This window comes from Lynx rufus, unplaced genomic scaffold (genome assembly GCF_022079265.1).
Source record: "Lynx rufus isolate CCGP_SWC_20201006 ecotype Redwood Valley unplaced genomic scaffold, mLynRuf1.p SCAF_22, whole genome shotgun sequence".
In the NCBI taxonomy this organism is placed as follows: Eukaryota; Metazoa; Chordata; class Mammalia; order Carnivora; family Felidae; genus Lynx; species Lynx rufus.
In genome coordinates this window covers 8056958-8072108 of record NW_025814837.1, presented here as the reverse complement: position 1 = coordinate 8072108, position 15151 = coordinate 8056958, and the positions used below count along the sequence as shown (strand labels likewise).

At 35.1% G+C, this 15151-nt stretch overlaps 1 protein-coding gene across 4 annotated transcripts in view; it reads right to left on the bottom strand.

Annotated features, from left to right (window-relative positions):
• Positions 1-15151, bottom strand: part of NOL4 (nucleolar protein 4) — a 442954-nt gene that overhangs the window by 303948 nt on the left and 123855 nt on the right. For all 4 annotated transcript variants that reach the window (XM_047087053.1, XM_047087052.1, XM_047087055.1 and 1 more), the window contains 3 exons: positions 13472-13583; positions 12448-12560; positions 6074-6206 (listed from right to left, as the gene is read on the bottom strand). In XM_047087053.1, the coding sequence (XP_046943009.1) occupies positions 6074-6206; positions 12448-12560; positions 13472-13583 (358 nt within the window). The remainder of the gene's footprint in view (positions 1-6073; positions 6207-12447; positions 12561-13471; positions 13584-15151) is intronic.

Genomic DNA, 15151 nt, shown 5'->3' with positions numbered 1-15151 from the left:
CTGAACACACACTTAAAAGCAATATATTCTGTGATGTCACCACCAAAACCATAAAAAAAAAAAATGAGGGCTGAAGAGAATGTGTACATTTTTTCTATTGCAATCCCTTACTTTTAAAGATGATTAAAGTAATGTGCAAAGTTAAAGGGGTACCTCAACTTACCTTTGTACTCTATAATCTTTTTCTTTTTCCTGTTTATTTTGAGAGAGAGAAAGAAAGCAGGAGAAGGGCAGAGAAAGGGGAGAGAGTGAATCCCAAGGAGTCTCTGCACTGTCAGTGCAGAGCCCGATGCAGGGCTCAAACTCACAAACCTTGAGATCAGTACCTGAGTTGAATCAAGAGTGGGATGCTTAACCGACTGAGCCACCCAGGCGCCCCTCTACTCCAATAATCTTAAGAAAATGGGCAACAGGGAAAAATACAACGATTTGTTTTGACTCAAAAATACAGAAATTCTTTGCTCTTATGTAAACATATTTTTGAGATTAATAAAGTACAAATATTCCCTTGCAAAACTATCAATAATATACAATATAGTATTGACTCAGACAAGCAATTAAAATGGTTCTTGTAAAAGTATACTTCTATCAAATGAAATTGAATGTTTATTTTGAACTGAAACTTTCAAGTCTGTCTCTAAATCTGACACTTCTCTTTTGCCAGACATCCTTTAATAAATAACCTCAGCAACAACAACAAAACAAACAAATCAGCGGTTTATACAATGTACAACTTCAGAAGAAAATAATTAAGAAAAAAGAGTGTTTTCTTGAGCTATTACAAGCTCCCACGAATTTCTAGAACTGGATTCAAGGACAGAAGCCTAAGTGACCACAGTTCTACTTCTAATCCAATTAAATGACAGAACTAGACACTTATAAATTGACAAACACCTGAATACAGAGCATCTTTAAGCTTCTTGATCTGGGAATGCTTTTCGGAATTCTATAAGCAACAACCATTGCACAGGAGAGCCTCTTTTATGATAAGCTACCTATATTTCATGATAGCTTCAAGGACCTCCTGCTTTTATGATTAACTCAAGGGATTATGCAATCTTTAAATGATTTTAACTTACAGGCATTATTTTAAGTCTGTCAAAAAGTTTTACATAGCTTAATATATTTTACCCAAAATCCAGTGAAGGTGGCCAAAGGGTACAAACTTCCAGTTACAAAATAAGTCCTAGGGATATAATGTACAGCATAGTCACTATAGTTAACAATTACGCATTGTGTATTTTAAAGTTGATTCTAAAAGTAGATTCTAAAGGTTCCTACCATAAGAAAAAATTGTAACTATGTATGGTAATGGATGTGAACTAGCCCTATTGTGGTGGTCATTTCACAGTAACTACCTATATCGAGCCATTATGTTGCACACTTATTTAAGGTAAAATAGGTTTGGGGGGCCTGGACGGCTCAGTCAGTTATGCGTCTGGCTCCTGAGCTCAGCTCAGGTCAAGCCCCACATGGGGTTCACGCTGACAACACAGAGCCTGCTTGGGATTCTCTCTCTCCCTCGCCCTCTGTCCCTCCCCTGCTTGTGCATACATGCTCATGCTCTCTCTCAAAATAAATAAGTAAACTTAAAAGAAACAAACAAATGTAAAATAGATTAAGTACTATGCTAAGATTCAGAGTTTCTGCACATTTTTATCTTTATATTTTTGTTGACTTAGGGAAGCACTAGAAGCTTAAAATAAACAAAAAAGCTGCATATTATACATCGATCTATCCTTTTCTAAATTCTTCATTCCAGTTGTGTTTATTTGACCTTCACCTAATTATCTAGCCCAGTGGCAAGACATTTCTCTTCTTTTCCTCTCTTTCTCAAACACACATAATATACATATATCTCCCAATGAATTTACATTATTTCCCTTAATGAATATATTGCAAATCCTTCATAACCACAGTGAGAAAAAGAAAGCTCTTAAAAGGGATTTTTAACTCTCCCTTTTATATGCTGCCCAATAAAGACATTGTTGTACCTACCTGTGTTATATTTATAGGTAAGGATTTCTAAAATCACGATATGTTAATTTCTTTACAATAATACATTAATCATGTTGTATTAAAGAAAATGGAACCTTTTAACTTAACATTTAAAATGTTATTCATATTTTATAAATATTAAACTAGAGTTCCAGCTGACTGTTAAAATATAAGATTTTTCTCAATTTCTACAAAGACTTCAGACACATCAAACCCGTGGCTACAGAGAAAGGAATTTAACTGCCAAGTCTGAGCAAAACAATATTCTAGACCTACACATCTGATACAGTAGCCACTAGGCACATGTGACTTTTAATCTAAATTAACATTAATTAAAATGAAATCAGATTAAATTAACATTAGTCCCTCAGTTGCACCAGCAATATTTTAAGTCCTCAATAGTTGCAGCATGGCTGGTGACTACCACAAGTACAAAACACACAAATACAGAACATTTCCATTATCTCAGAAAGTGGATTGAACACGCTTCCTTCACTCCTCCCCAACCTCCACTTCTAAACTTCTCTTTATTGGGTCTCTTCAGTCTCCATCTTACAGGATTCTAACCCAGACTTGCCTTTTCTGCCTATACCAGTTGTTCTCAACTTAGGGACTTTATGCCCCTCCCCATAGGACATTTGAAATGTTTGAGACATTTTGGGTTGTCACAACTCGGGAGACAGGTTTTAATAGTGACGTGGTGAGTGGAGGCCAGAGACACTGCTAAGCATCTTACAATGCACAGGATATCCCCCACAACCACAAATGATGTGCCCAAGTTGCGAAATTTTGGGAGGGACTGGATTGGAGGTGCATGTGGTTTGCCCACCCAAAAGTGGATTTGTTGTATCATAAGTCCCTACCTTCTGACTACTCCCAAATATCACGTACACCAGGTACAAGAAAGTAATACCCTCAGATCCAATGTAGGTCTAGCACCCAGAGTCCCCACTGACTTTAGAAAGGTAGACATAAACTACAGGTTTTACCACATTGAATTCTTATTTTTACAGAGACTGGCATTTTCCCACATTGGTTCATTGAACAGTAATCAAATGTGGGTGGTATCACATAGACTTTTATTCCTTTAGATTGTGTGTTTTATGGAGGTAGGGACCATGTGTTTTTTTCCCCTCATCTACATATATATGCACCATATAGAAAGCTCTAAAAGGTAACATTGGATGAGAAAAACAAGATACAGTATAGTGCAAATAATATGAACTATTTTTTTTATCATTTTGAGAGACAGAGAGTGGGAGTGGCAGAGAGAGAGGGAGGGAAAGAGAGAGAGAATGAACATATTTTTATAAAAGAATGGTGATCAAACCTTCCCAGTATGTACATATTTTTATGTGTGTGTGTTTGTATGCTTAGGTATGTTCATTGATGCATGTATTTATCTGCAAGTACAGAGAAAAATGAAATGATACAGTAGTTTGTCAATGAGGATTACATATGGGAGTGCTATTATCAGGGGAAAGGAGAAAAGAAAAAAAATATGTAAAACTTAGGCAAAAATTCGTGGTAATGGTAAAAAGTTATATTTTCATTTTTTTAAATAATGGAGTATTTAAGAACTACCTCAAATAGAGTAACTGAAAGGAAAATCAAAAGCATAAGATCAATCCATTAATATGGCATTTGTATTCTAGAAGAGAAATAGCTAATAAATACGAAAAATAATACTTCATACAGCGGTGAGTCCTCTGAAGAATATTAAAATTTAGGTGTTTGGGGGAGATAGTCCTGAGCTCAGGAAAGATATCAGCACTTAGAGAAGCAAATCTGGGATTCATCAGGGTGCTACACGAGTCAATGTGATCATTTAGAGAGTAAGTGTAGGGGAGGAGAGAGTTCAGGGTTGCACCCTAGAGCACTCCAACAGGGAGTGGCAAGGATGGAAGCTTACCGAGATGAGCAAAAGAGTAGAGGAGAGAAAGTGGAGATGCTGAGACAACTCTTTAGATGAGTTTTTCTGGAAAGTGTATTGCGGGAATGGTACAGGGAAATGGGGCACTGAATGGAAGGGCACCATGGGATCAATGGAAGCTTTGTATAGAGGACATTTATCACACCATGCTTATATATTCATCCTGGGGAAAAGCTATGATGCAGGAAAACAAAAGAAATGCTTGCAAGAGAAAACTCAATGAGAAGTGAGAGGAAAAGGCATTTGTATAAGAGAAGACTTAGGGATAAGTTGGAGAAGGAATGACTAGCTATGTCCTTATCCTTGAGGCATGCATCCATATATGATGAGAAAGTGTTTTCTCCCAAGAGTAAACAGTATTTGAAATTATTCCACTGAATTGTATTAGAATCAATGTAGATTTATATCACATCAGCTATCCCCTAGCAAAATATCCACAACTGACAAGTTCAATCAAGAAAACCATGAATTTGCATCGTGAGACACATTCTCTTGTTATTTACATGCTCCAAAATTATAGACTAAAAAAGACGATGGTGCAAATAGGCAAAGTATATGAACAAATGTTAGTAGAGTGATATATACATAAATATATTTGTCACTGATATATAGTTCAGTTATTCTATGATCCCAGTGCTATGCAATTTCCAACAAAAAGTCAAAATCTGAAGATGTCTGCTCAGGTTTTAAAAGAGAAAAGATAATCTATATCTGAACCAGAAAAATTCCATTCTTAGAAATTTCCCAAGTTGGGGCACCTGGGTGGCTCAGACAGTTAAGCTTCCGACTACGGCTTAGGTCATGATCTCACAGTCTGTGAGTTTGAGCCCCGCATTGGGCTCTATGCTGACAGCTCAGAGCCTGGAGCCTGCTTCAGATTCTGTCTCCCTCTCTCTCTGTCCTTCCCCTGTTCGCACTCTCTCTGTCTCTCTCTCAAAAATAAATAAGCATTAAAAAAGAAACAAATTTCCCAAGTAAATGTCCTTTCTACCACAATAGCTAGTCCACTGTGTAGTAGGTAAAATAAGATTTTAAAGCCACTGATCAATCAGTGCACGCGTCATTCTTGTAATTCATGCCAACAAGGACACCAAAATCTTTTAGGCTCATCTGAACTGTGAACAAGAAACATGTTTGCCACCTTTTTTTTGAAATTTGGGTCTACCTAAAACTAGGGATTTCTTAAACTTTGACAGCAAAAGCAGATCAGCAGCTAGAAATGCAGCAATCTTTTACAACCAGTTTTTAATAGCAAGCGTCAGAGAAAGCAAGGACAACTTTTCATTTCCCTATCTAGAGATGTAGGCACAAAACTATATAGTCAAAAAGTTCATGTAAACTTGTTAATTACGGGAATAATAAACTAATGTTGGATGAAATTGGCCAACTGCCTTCTATTTACAACCCGTAATTTTCATTCACGATTACCTTAGTAAGGCATATTTACTTCCATACATAATTTTATATTTACAAAGACAGAAATCTATAAAGATAACTTTTAAAGATCTCTGCAAACAGTAGACCTAAAATATTAACTGCCGGGTCTACTTTCTCTACATATCCAGTTTTCTTCCTATCAACAACAACTGGATAATTCTGGAATTTTCAATGGACCCAGGAATAAGAGATTATGATTGATTTTTCACTTACAGCTTTATAAAGTAGCTCAAAATCCCAGCAAAAATCTTCTTACCCCAGCAAAATCACTCTGGTAAAATTATTCTTTTAGATAAATTGTTTTTAATTACAACTTTGTCTTTTAGGAAAATTAAAACATCCAAATTACTCTTCTGATCATTTTAACTCTTTACTATTATGGCCTGAGAAACCAAAGCTAGGAAACATTGCAGAAACCCAAATTACACTGGTACCACACATTTAAGTTCAGGGAGCAAAACACGGGAAAGCTTGGATTTTTATAACTAACATGTTTATAAACCAGTCTATCACCCTAGTTTTGAACAAAGTAGTTGAATCCAAAAATAAGGAAGTAGATAATGGAATCTGAGTCTACAGAAAAGTCCCCACAGGAACAGATAAAAAAAAATCAGCACAAGAGCATGAGGTGGTTGTTGTTTAAATAAACTCTGACTTGGGTTTTTGTTGTTTTGTTGGTTTGTTTGTTCAGTTTGAAAGGCTTACCATCTTGCTGCCCATGAAGAGCCTGAGGACTCTGCATTCTCTCCTCAAGATTGGAGCTAAGATCAGAGTTCACGGCTGACATCCGTGTTGAATCGCTCATATCAAATTCATCGCTTTCTATTGAACTTTCATCCTGAAAATGGTTTTAAAATATCATCAAGCATCATAAAATATAACACATTCAAATAGTGACCATTATATCTACAGGGTCAATTAGAGTTTAGCCAGTAAGTTAGCTTTTACAGAACTCAGTAAATTGTGTTACATATTAATAGATACTTGAAATAAATAATGTAATAATTTCTCTCTTTAAGGAATTTCAAGGCTTGTGAAAAATCAAACAATGTATCTAAGTACAGGCAGATTTAAAAGGCAAAATAACATGTTTAGGAAGGATGTACTTGGGAGAATTATCCTTAACAATGAAAAAATAAAATGGTTTTTTTAATTAGTAAAAACTTCCCCTAGGGCAGTCAGTCACAAAACATAAAATATAGAGAAATATATGTTTTGAGTCCAAAAATAAATGACCTAATAAAATATTATAAGCAAAAATCTTAGGATGCGATAAGAAAACCTTACACAAAAAATTTTCCTTGGCAAACAGGATGGATTCTAATAATTGACAAACTTACATGGCTAGATTGAAAATCCACATTTCCTGAAAGCAAGATTTTAACACCTCCCTTCTTTCCTTATAAGTGAATATATGCTGTACTGCAACCACAAAAACAAGTTCTAGGTAGAAGTGTGAAAGATCATTTACCAAAAGCCAGTTCGCCGAGTGGCTAAATTACCAAAAGGCCAGTTTTCCAAATGCCCAACTCATCAAAACCTGTCAAAAATTAAGTTAAACCAAGTCTAAGATATTTTGCTGTAAATCGTTTCACTGAAGCAAATTCCTTTTAGAGAACCGATTTTCAGCCAAATGGTATGCTTATGTAGGCAGAAAGGCCTGAGAAGTTGTGTAACATATTGCAAGTACTTAATCAAAATCACCAGGTTTGACTTTAATTCGTAAATGTCTGATCTCAAAGTTTAGCATTAATATAAAAATCAGCAATCGCCATAGCAGTAGTGCTATTTATGTGACACGTAACTGTTCTTTATACTTGTTTACTCACTTCATCTTTATCACAACCTGTGAATTGGGTACCAGGATTCATCCACTTTTACAGATTGAGAAATTGAGGCACAGAGCAGTTAAAGAATGTATCCCACTATAATACACCAGAACTGGGATTCATATGAAGTCACTCACGCTTGAGAAAATAACTTCTTTGAATAGGAAGAGTTACCTTGGCTTCCTAAATGACATCTTGGTATCAGCAAAGAAGTTGCTATGGTTAGGGGACAGGAACGTTCTAGTAGACTAACAAATTGGCATTCTGATCCATAGGTCAGGTCAAGGTGATTTTGGTGTCCTTCCTTTACGAAAGGTCTGATCATGCCCGGGTATACTGAGTAGAACTAGCTCTTCATTAATTCAGCAAGGAAATGCCACCCTGTGAGGCCTCTGGGCAATCAGCCACATAGACTTCTCCCAGCGGCATGCCCTCTCTCTTGGTACATTATGTTTTCTCAAATTCTAAATTCTAAGAAAATCCAAAGCATCTGAAATAAATATATATGTTAAAAAGAGAAAAAAATAACAGAATTCAATGTGCACATCAATCTTATCAGTGTGTACCATATACATATGCCTACATATATATGCACACACGTAGGTGATACAGATATTTATTATATGCACTATATATAGTGTCTGACATGATGGCATTTTAAATTTTTTTTTTTTAACATTTATTTATTTTTGGGACAGAGAGAGACAGAGCATGAACGGGGGAGGGGCAGAGAGAGAGGGAGACACAGAATCGGAAACAGGCTCCAGGCTCTGAGCCATCAGCCCAGAGCCCGACGCGGGGCTCGAACTCACGGATCGCGAGATCGTGACCTGGCTGAAGTCGGACGCTTAACCGACTGCGCCACCCAGGCGCCCCTGACATGATGGCATTTTAGAGTACATTCTCTACAGCCAGACTGACTGATTCAGATCCAGCTCTGCCACTTAGATGTGTTACCTTAAATAAGTAACCTAACCTTTCTGTGCCTCAATTTCTTCATCTATAAAATGGGAATAATAGTATCAATCTCATAGGGCTATATAAAGGTTAAGCAAATATACTAATATTTAAAGTACTTAGGACAAGGTCAGATAAATAAGTACAAAACTGTTTTAATATTTTTATGTAGAATACATAAGAAACTCTGCAGTATATAATAGGACTTATATTATGTTTTACGAACACATACAAAAATAAATTTAAATATAATAGTAAAGATTAAATATAATAGTAAATACATTTAAATATATTAAATATAATAGTAAAAAATATGCATATAAAATAAAAAATAAAGTAAATTTAAATATGTGTTTATAACCTAGCTGTGTATTTTATATAAACATAGTCTGTAGAATCAGCACTTATTATATATACTAAAAATAGCTAAATATACATAGTCCAGTAAAATTTCATCTCTAATATATACCATCTTAAATATGTGTGTGTGTATTCACACGTGTGTGTGTAAATGTATGTATATGTCAGAATGTATGTGTGAGTTTAAAGGAAAGCTAGATACAAAGAGATAATATCTGATCCATGGAATGATTATATAAACTGCTACAGCACATTATGAATAATCAATACACATTTTATCATCAATAAGTAACAGTCTTATAAGTATATATTTTAAGAAATGTGGACAACAAATTAAATGGTTATACAACCAACTGTACCTGCTATTTTAATTTTAAAAGAAATCACCATTCTATTAATCATAGGTGTCTTAATGATTGTGACTATCTTAAATATTTTCATTTATGATTTCCTCTGATATACATTTTATTTCTCACAATTCTACTCCTTATTAGAATATAAATTATCCAATTGCTTACATTTATAAAGAGCTTTAACAAAACTAAGTGCATGTATTCATTCTGTAAGTTCTATTCAAATTATTGACTGATTAAATTACTATCTTTGATAAGAGGTGGAAAAAGTGCCTAAAACCTAATGTTGCGGTTTTTTATTATCAACATAGAGACAACGCTAATTGTCAGGAATGCTAAATCTAGGAAGAAATTACCAAATATTTCTAAGAATGAAGAACTGGAAAACTTGACTGATATGATATTAAGTATTTTATTTTATTCATGATCATCTGTAGGCCATTCATCTGAATTCTTCCCCTATGGGTATTTTATTCTATATGACAATCAGAAAGAGAGTCTTCAATCTGACTTTATTCCTTATGTTATTAAAATCTTAGGATAATGAAAGCCATGGCCAACTACCATAGAATTTGCTTCCCTAAGGCTTAATTTTTAAAAATTAGAATAAATATTTTACTGTAACAAATAATTTTATTCCCAGTCTTTTTCCTTTTAAGACAATTGCATGGAATTTAGATCCTCTGATCCGTTCCATATTTTATTTTAGTTTTCAAGTTCCAGATTTTACCTCTAGAGGTCTCTACCCTGTGACTCCTGATTTCCATTGCTATTTGTCCTGATCTCATTTTCCCATTTCCTGAATGATTAATTATAGTCTCCTAGGTTTCTATCCACCTCCAATTTCTTCCCCACCAGTCCTGTTCATCATCCACTGCTAAATTAACCTTTCCACTTCAGAAAATGCCACTTCTCTGTTCATAAATTTGCAGCTATATTCGTCAATCCAAATCTACCAAGTAATGTGTAAGTTGCTCAAACATTAAGGGTTTTCCATAAGACTGCTTGAAACCCGCTCCCACAATCTAATCTTTGTTGTTTTTCACTTACCTTATGCTCAAGCCAACTCAAAGCCCATACTGTTAGCCTTTCTATGGAATGCACCACCTCAGACCTTAGTGTGCATGAGTGTAGATATTGTTAAAAATTCAGATCACCACGTGTCACACATTATGTCTAGAATCAGAATCTTGGGCTGGGGTTCTGCAACATGCAGTGCAATGAGCTCCGTGGGTGCCCCTGACGTTGGTTATTTAGCCAGTAATGTTCAGAAAAACATTCTGTGCTGATGGAATTACTCTATAAGATTCCCTATGCGGTAAGGTGACTACCAGCTTTACTTGGCTATTGAGCACTTGAAACATGGCCAGTGCAACTGAAGAACTAAAAATTTAATTTTAGGTAATTTTAATTAATATCCGATTAAATTTAAATATCAACATGTGGCTAATGGCTACCATATGGGGCAGTGAAAATCTAACAATTCCTCATTGTTGGATCTTGAAAATATTTCCAATCATTCACTATCAGCAATGCAACAAACATCCTAATACTTGAGTTGTTTCATACATCACATTCCTTAGTATAAATTTCTAGTCAAGCATATAGGTAACATTGAAAAATTTTTAATAATTATTGCCAAACTCTCCCCCTGTAAGATTATTCTGGTTCAAACTCCATCAACAGTCTGTAAGAAGGTCAACTGATCTTACATTATTAAAGTATTTTGATTCTCATTCCTGGCCATCTTTATTTCTCTTAATAGCACTTAGCATCTTCTTCTATACATACTTTTATTATTTATGTCCTTTATTTTCTCCCCTGCAACTAGAAGATAAGTTTAATAAAGGCAATGTTTTTGTCAATTTATTAAGTTTATCTCCATTATCTACAAGAGTACCAGTTACATAGAAGGTACTCAGTAAATATTGGTTGAACTAATTGAAATAACGCATTAAAATTTAAATATAACTGAGCACAAAGAAATATCTCACTTGAATTCTGTTTTAATGTAATTTACTTAATCACCTTCTTATCTTTCAATAATCACAACTTCTAAAATTTTGCAAATAATGTGGCCATTTGTATGAATATTTTGAAGGCAGTGTGCATCCAATTGGTATTTTCAAGATGTAAGGATGAGAGCTATTTTCCTAATCCAGTTATAAATTGAAAGGATCTACTCCCTTTGTGTGAAATACTTATGATGTTTTAGAAGCCAGAAGGATTCAGCATATGTGGGCTGTACTGTTGGCACAGAGTTGATTTTCTTACTTTTTAGCCTAGAAATAAATGTACCAACATCTAAATGAGCTTCCTACAAATAATTTGACAGCTCCAACTAGTTTATGAGGTTTAATTTTTTTTCCAATTATATAATAAATCAGGAGAATAACTTTCCATTCTCCCGGATGGATAGACATTAGTATTTTTTAGTTGTCTTTTATATCTTTAACCCAAAGATTTTATTACTATTTACTTAATCATTTATATGTAGCCATCTGATAATATGAAATCCACGTCTGCCACTGTACAAATACAGATCTTCTCACAAACTGTACTCTCAATGGTTTTTTGAGATAAAACAATTTTATAATATAGTTTTAAGATTAAACCTGCTCAAATAAAGAGGAAAACAAAAAATATGAGTTTCATTAAATAAAGTAAGCTCAACAAAGTGAATTTTATAACACTTCGTCAAATAACGCTGTATTTGAAAAATAAATATTTAACCACATTTCCTGTTATTGAGAAATTTCAAGAAGGATTGTACGTATTAGCCTGAGAAACCACTCCTAATACTGATCATCTGAATGTGCGTATTGATTAATGGCTTGTTAACTGACTAGTTAACAAGGATTTCCTAAGCCCCTATTGCTACAAGTTTTGGTGGTGGAATATATATAACTTGGCCCCTATCTTTGAGATACTTCCACCAAACTGAACACTTAATTAGTATCCTAAAGAATATTCAACAAGTGTGCATTTGTGTCTAATACATGTCAGCAAGCACACATCTCGATTCTACTCTACAAATTAAACAGGATAATTTGAAACATCAAAATACCCCTAATTAGGAAGAATCACAACAAATTATCTCTAGAAAATACACACTGGTATAGAGAATAATGGAAAAAGAAAAAACCTTTAAAACATACAAAAGATTTAGATGGTGGAGAAATGATTATACTTGAAATGCCCATTAAATTGACTTTTGTGATTTCCAGGAAAAATAGCCTGAATACTACTGGACACTTTCCTTGGATACTCACTCATTTGGGATACTTTCCCCTGAACTTTCTAGCACTTTACCAAGGCTAGTTTGATGGTGGTCCATTAAGGAAAAAGAAGCTTTCTTGGGAAGGAACACATTCCCACCCAGCACTAAGGTAGATGTGTTGAGACAGGGACTCTCTGTCGGGGACTAGAAGTTTCTGCCTGTTTTTTCCATCTGTGCAATGCCAGTAACATTCCTTTCATTAAAGAGTAAATTACCATCTTCAAAATGCCATCACGCTTAATACGATAGTCATGGTTATCAAACTTCATTCCGACTTGGAAGTCGGTATTTCCATTTTACCTCATCTTGCTGTGAGTTCAGCAGCTGCAACTTCATGTGCTTCATGTAGGCCATGGTAATTGGCATGTTGTAGTCAATCATGCTGGTCACCAAAGTCGGAGGTTTTCCATTGTCTGCAATAAAACATTTTTAATGGGTGTGAAAGTGATACTGCATTCTACCTGTAATTTCAGAGCGATCCACGTTGTTAAAATTGAAATCTGGTTCTAGATACCAAGTCTTTAGGAGGTTGGTAGCATTACGGATGGATGGTAGGAAAAGGTAACCATACAAAGGTACATGGGACAAACTAACGCTATGGATACACTAGTTATTTCTAACTACGGGAAAGCTTTTTGATACACTGGCAGCAAAGGGTGAACGCAATACAGTGATTAAACACAATCATTGGTAGTTTGTATTTTTCTCCTTTGCTGCACACCTACAGTTTCTATGTGCTACTTGAGTAAAAAAGGAAATCTGCGCATTTTTTCCTTTCATCTTTTTCTTCTATGTCTATTCATCCCCCAACACACGGGAATGAACTAATCTAAATGTCTCTTTGAGATTATTTTAAACTCTCAGAGAAACTCACCGATTAGGAAAACCATATAAGTAATTTTCAACGAGAACTAAAGTCAAATTCTAACTTTCATGTAAAAATTTTCAGCAGAGGAGCTCCATACTACACTCTTCACTTTTAGAAATAAGGAACTGGTAGATTTAAAAGGAGATTGATGGAACATCAGGTTCCTTGCTAACTATGTTTAACATCCCATGAAATACACATGATATGTGAAAATTAAAATATTATTATAGGGGAAAAAAAGTTATTTGCCACAGTCAAAACCACCTTTCTTCTGAGAATGGGCACAGAATTACTCTGTAAGTGGATATTCAAAATTGACTGCCTCTGGATTGAATCAACGAGACGATCGGACTTGTTGAACTATTTCAGTCTACCACATGTGTATAAAGATGTCGGATATAAACTGCCATTACGAGTAAAATGACTTTAAGTCTCACTATTTGACACCACAGCTACCTTTGTGATCTGTTCCATCTGGGTTTAAATGCATTCTTTTCTGGCACTCTGAGCAGCTCATTAGAAACCGTGTCACCGCTTCTCTTGGTAAGAAGGCATAGCTCTCTGAAATCTGAAATGATTCACAAAATAGAGGTGTTATTATATAAGCTGACTGCACATGAGTCAACAGAAATGATCACTGTATTTCCCAGTAAGACGCATTATTCCATAATGGCAGGAAGCACAATGAAAGCATGCACTGCGTACCATGCATCATTTCAAGAAATATCTATCCAACTTGATTGCGTGTCTCTTAGTAATAGCTAATAATGTGATGTGGAGAACAAAACATCACCCACATCTGGATGGATATCTGTTTAGGTTTCTGCATTTCTTTTAGGAAACGTAATCACAGTGTGCAGATATTCTAGTGAATTTTCCTATGAAAAATTGCCAACATTGTTTTTTAAACTTACTGCTAGCACCATCAAAGTTTTATCCAATTTACATATATTTTTAAAAATTTAGCCCCAACTAGAAACACTAAACTTTGGATTTTGCATTAGTGAGCACTTCTTCAGTATGGCTTTTTAAAACATTTTAAGTCAAAATAACAGAAAATTCTAAGAGAACTCATGTATATATTTGCTACAGTGAATCATCCCTTCCACAGAAAATGACACACCTGGAAATGCATTTTGGCCACTTATTTCATTTGTTATTTTACGTCAGTGTTTCAAAATTTATGTCCACAAAAGCTCAGGCTGATTATCAGAGCAAGCTTCTCCGGTACACTCTATAGAGCTTCTATTATCAGGATCATGATCTAGATCCCATTAGAAATCAATACTCCTATCAGTCATTTTTAAAATACTAATTTTTAGGGGCGCCTGGGTGGCGCAGTCGGTTAAGCGTCCGACTTCAGCCAGGTCACGATCTCGCGGTCCGTGAGTTTGAGCCCCGCGTCAGGCTCTGTCTGGGCTGATGGCTCAGAGCCTGGAGCCTGTTTCCGATTCTGTGTCTCCCTCTCTCTCTGCCCCTCCCCCGTTCATGCTCTGTCTCTCTCTGTCCCAAAAATAAATAAACGTTGGAAAAAAAAAATTTAAAAAAAAAATAAAATAAAATAAAATAAAATAAAATAAAATAAAATACTAATTTTTCCAAATCCAGGGTATTTCTCTCATCAAAGCCAATAACTTAAGTGAAGCTGACAGATTGTTAAATATCTCTAAATAAAAGCGGACACTGACTCGGACAGTGTGATGCACTACTCAGAAGTGTGATGCAGGGCATCAATCTTCCACCACAGCACTAACACGGGTACATGAAATACACCAGAAAGAAGAAGAATAAACAAGTTGAGTTGTAAGTGAGACATAAATGCCAAAGAAAATTTCTCAGGTGTATGTACAGCTGTTATGAACACTACCACACTTGAAGCTTGTAGAAAGGAAATATGCACCTTGTGTATAATTGAGTACAATTCTACACCAATTCTGTTAATGATGATGGGGTCAAATTTTACTTATTCATGCTGTAGAAAGAGCACAACATAGAAGAAATCCCATGCACTAAAATTCAAAATTATAAGGCAAACTTTGCCTTGCATTTAATAATAAAGTCAGTTTGTATCAGTTAGCCTAGATCAGGGCAAAAAAGCCACAAGAATACCAAAGAGAAGGTACAGGTCCACAATTA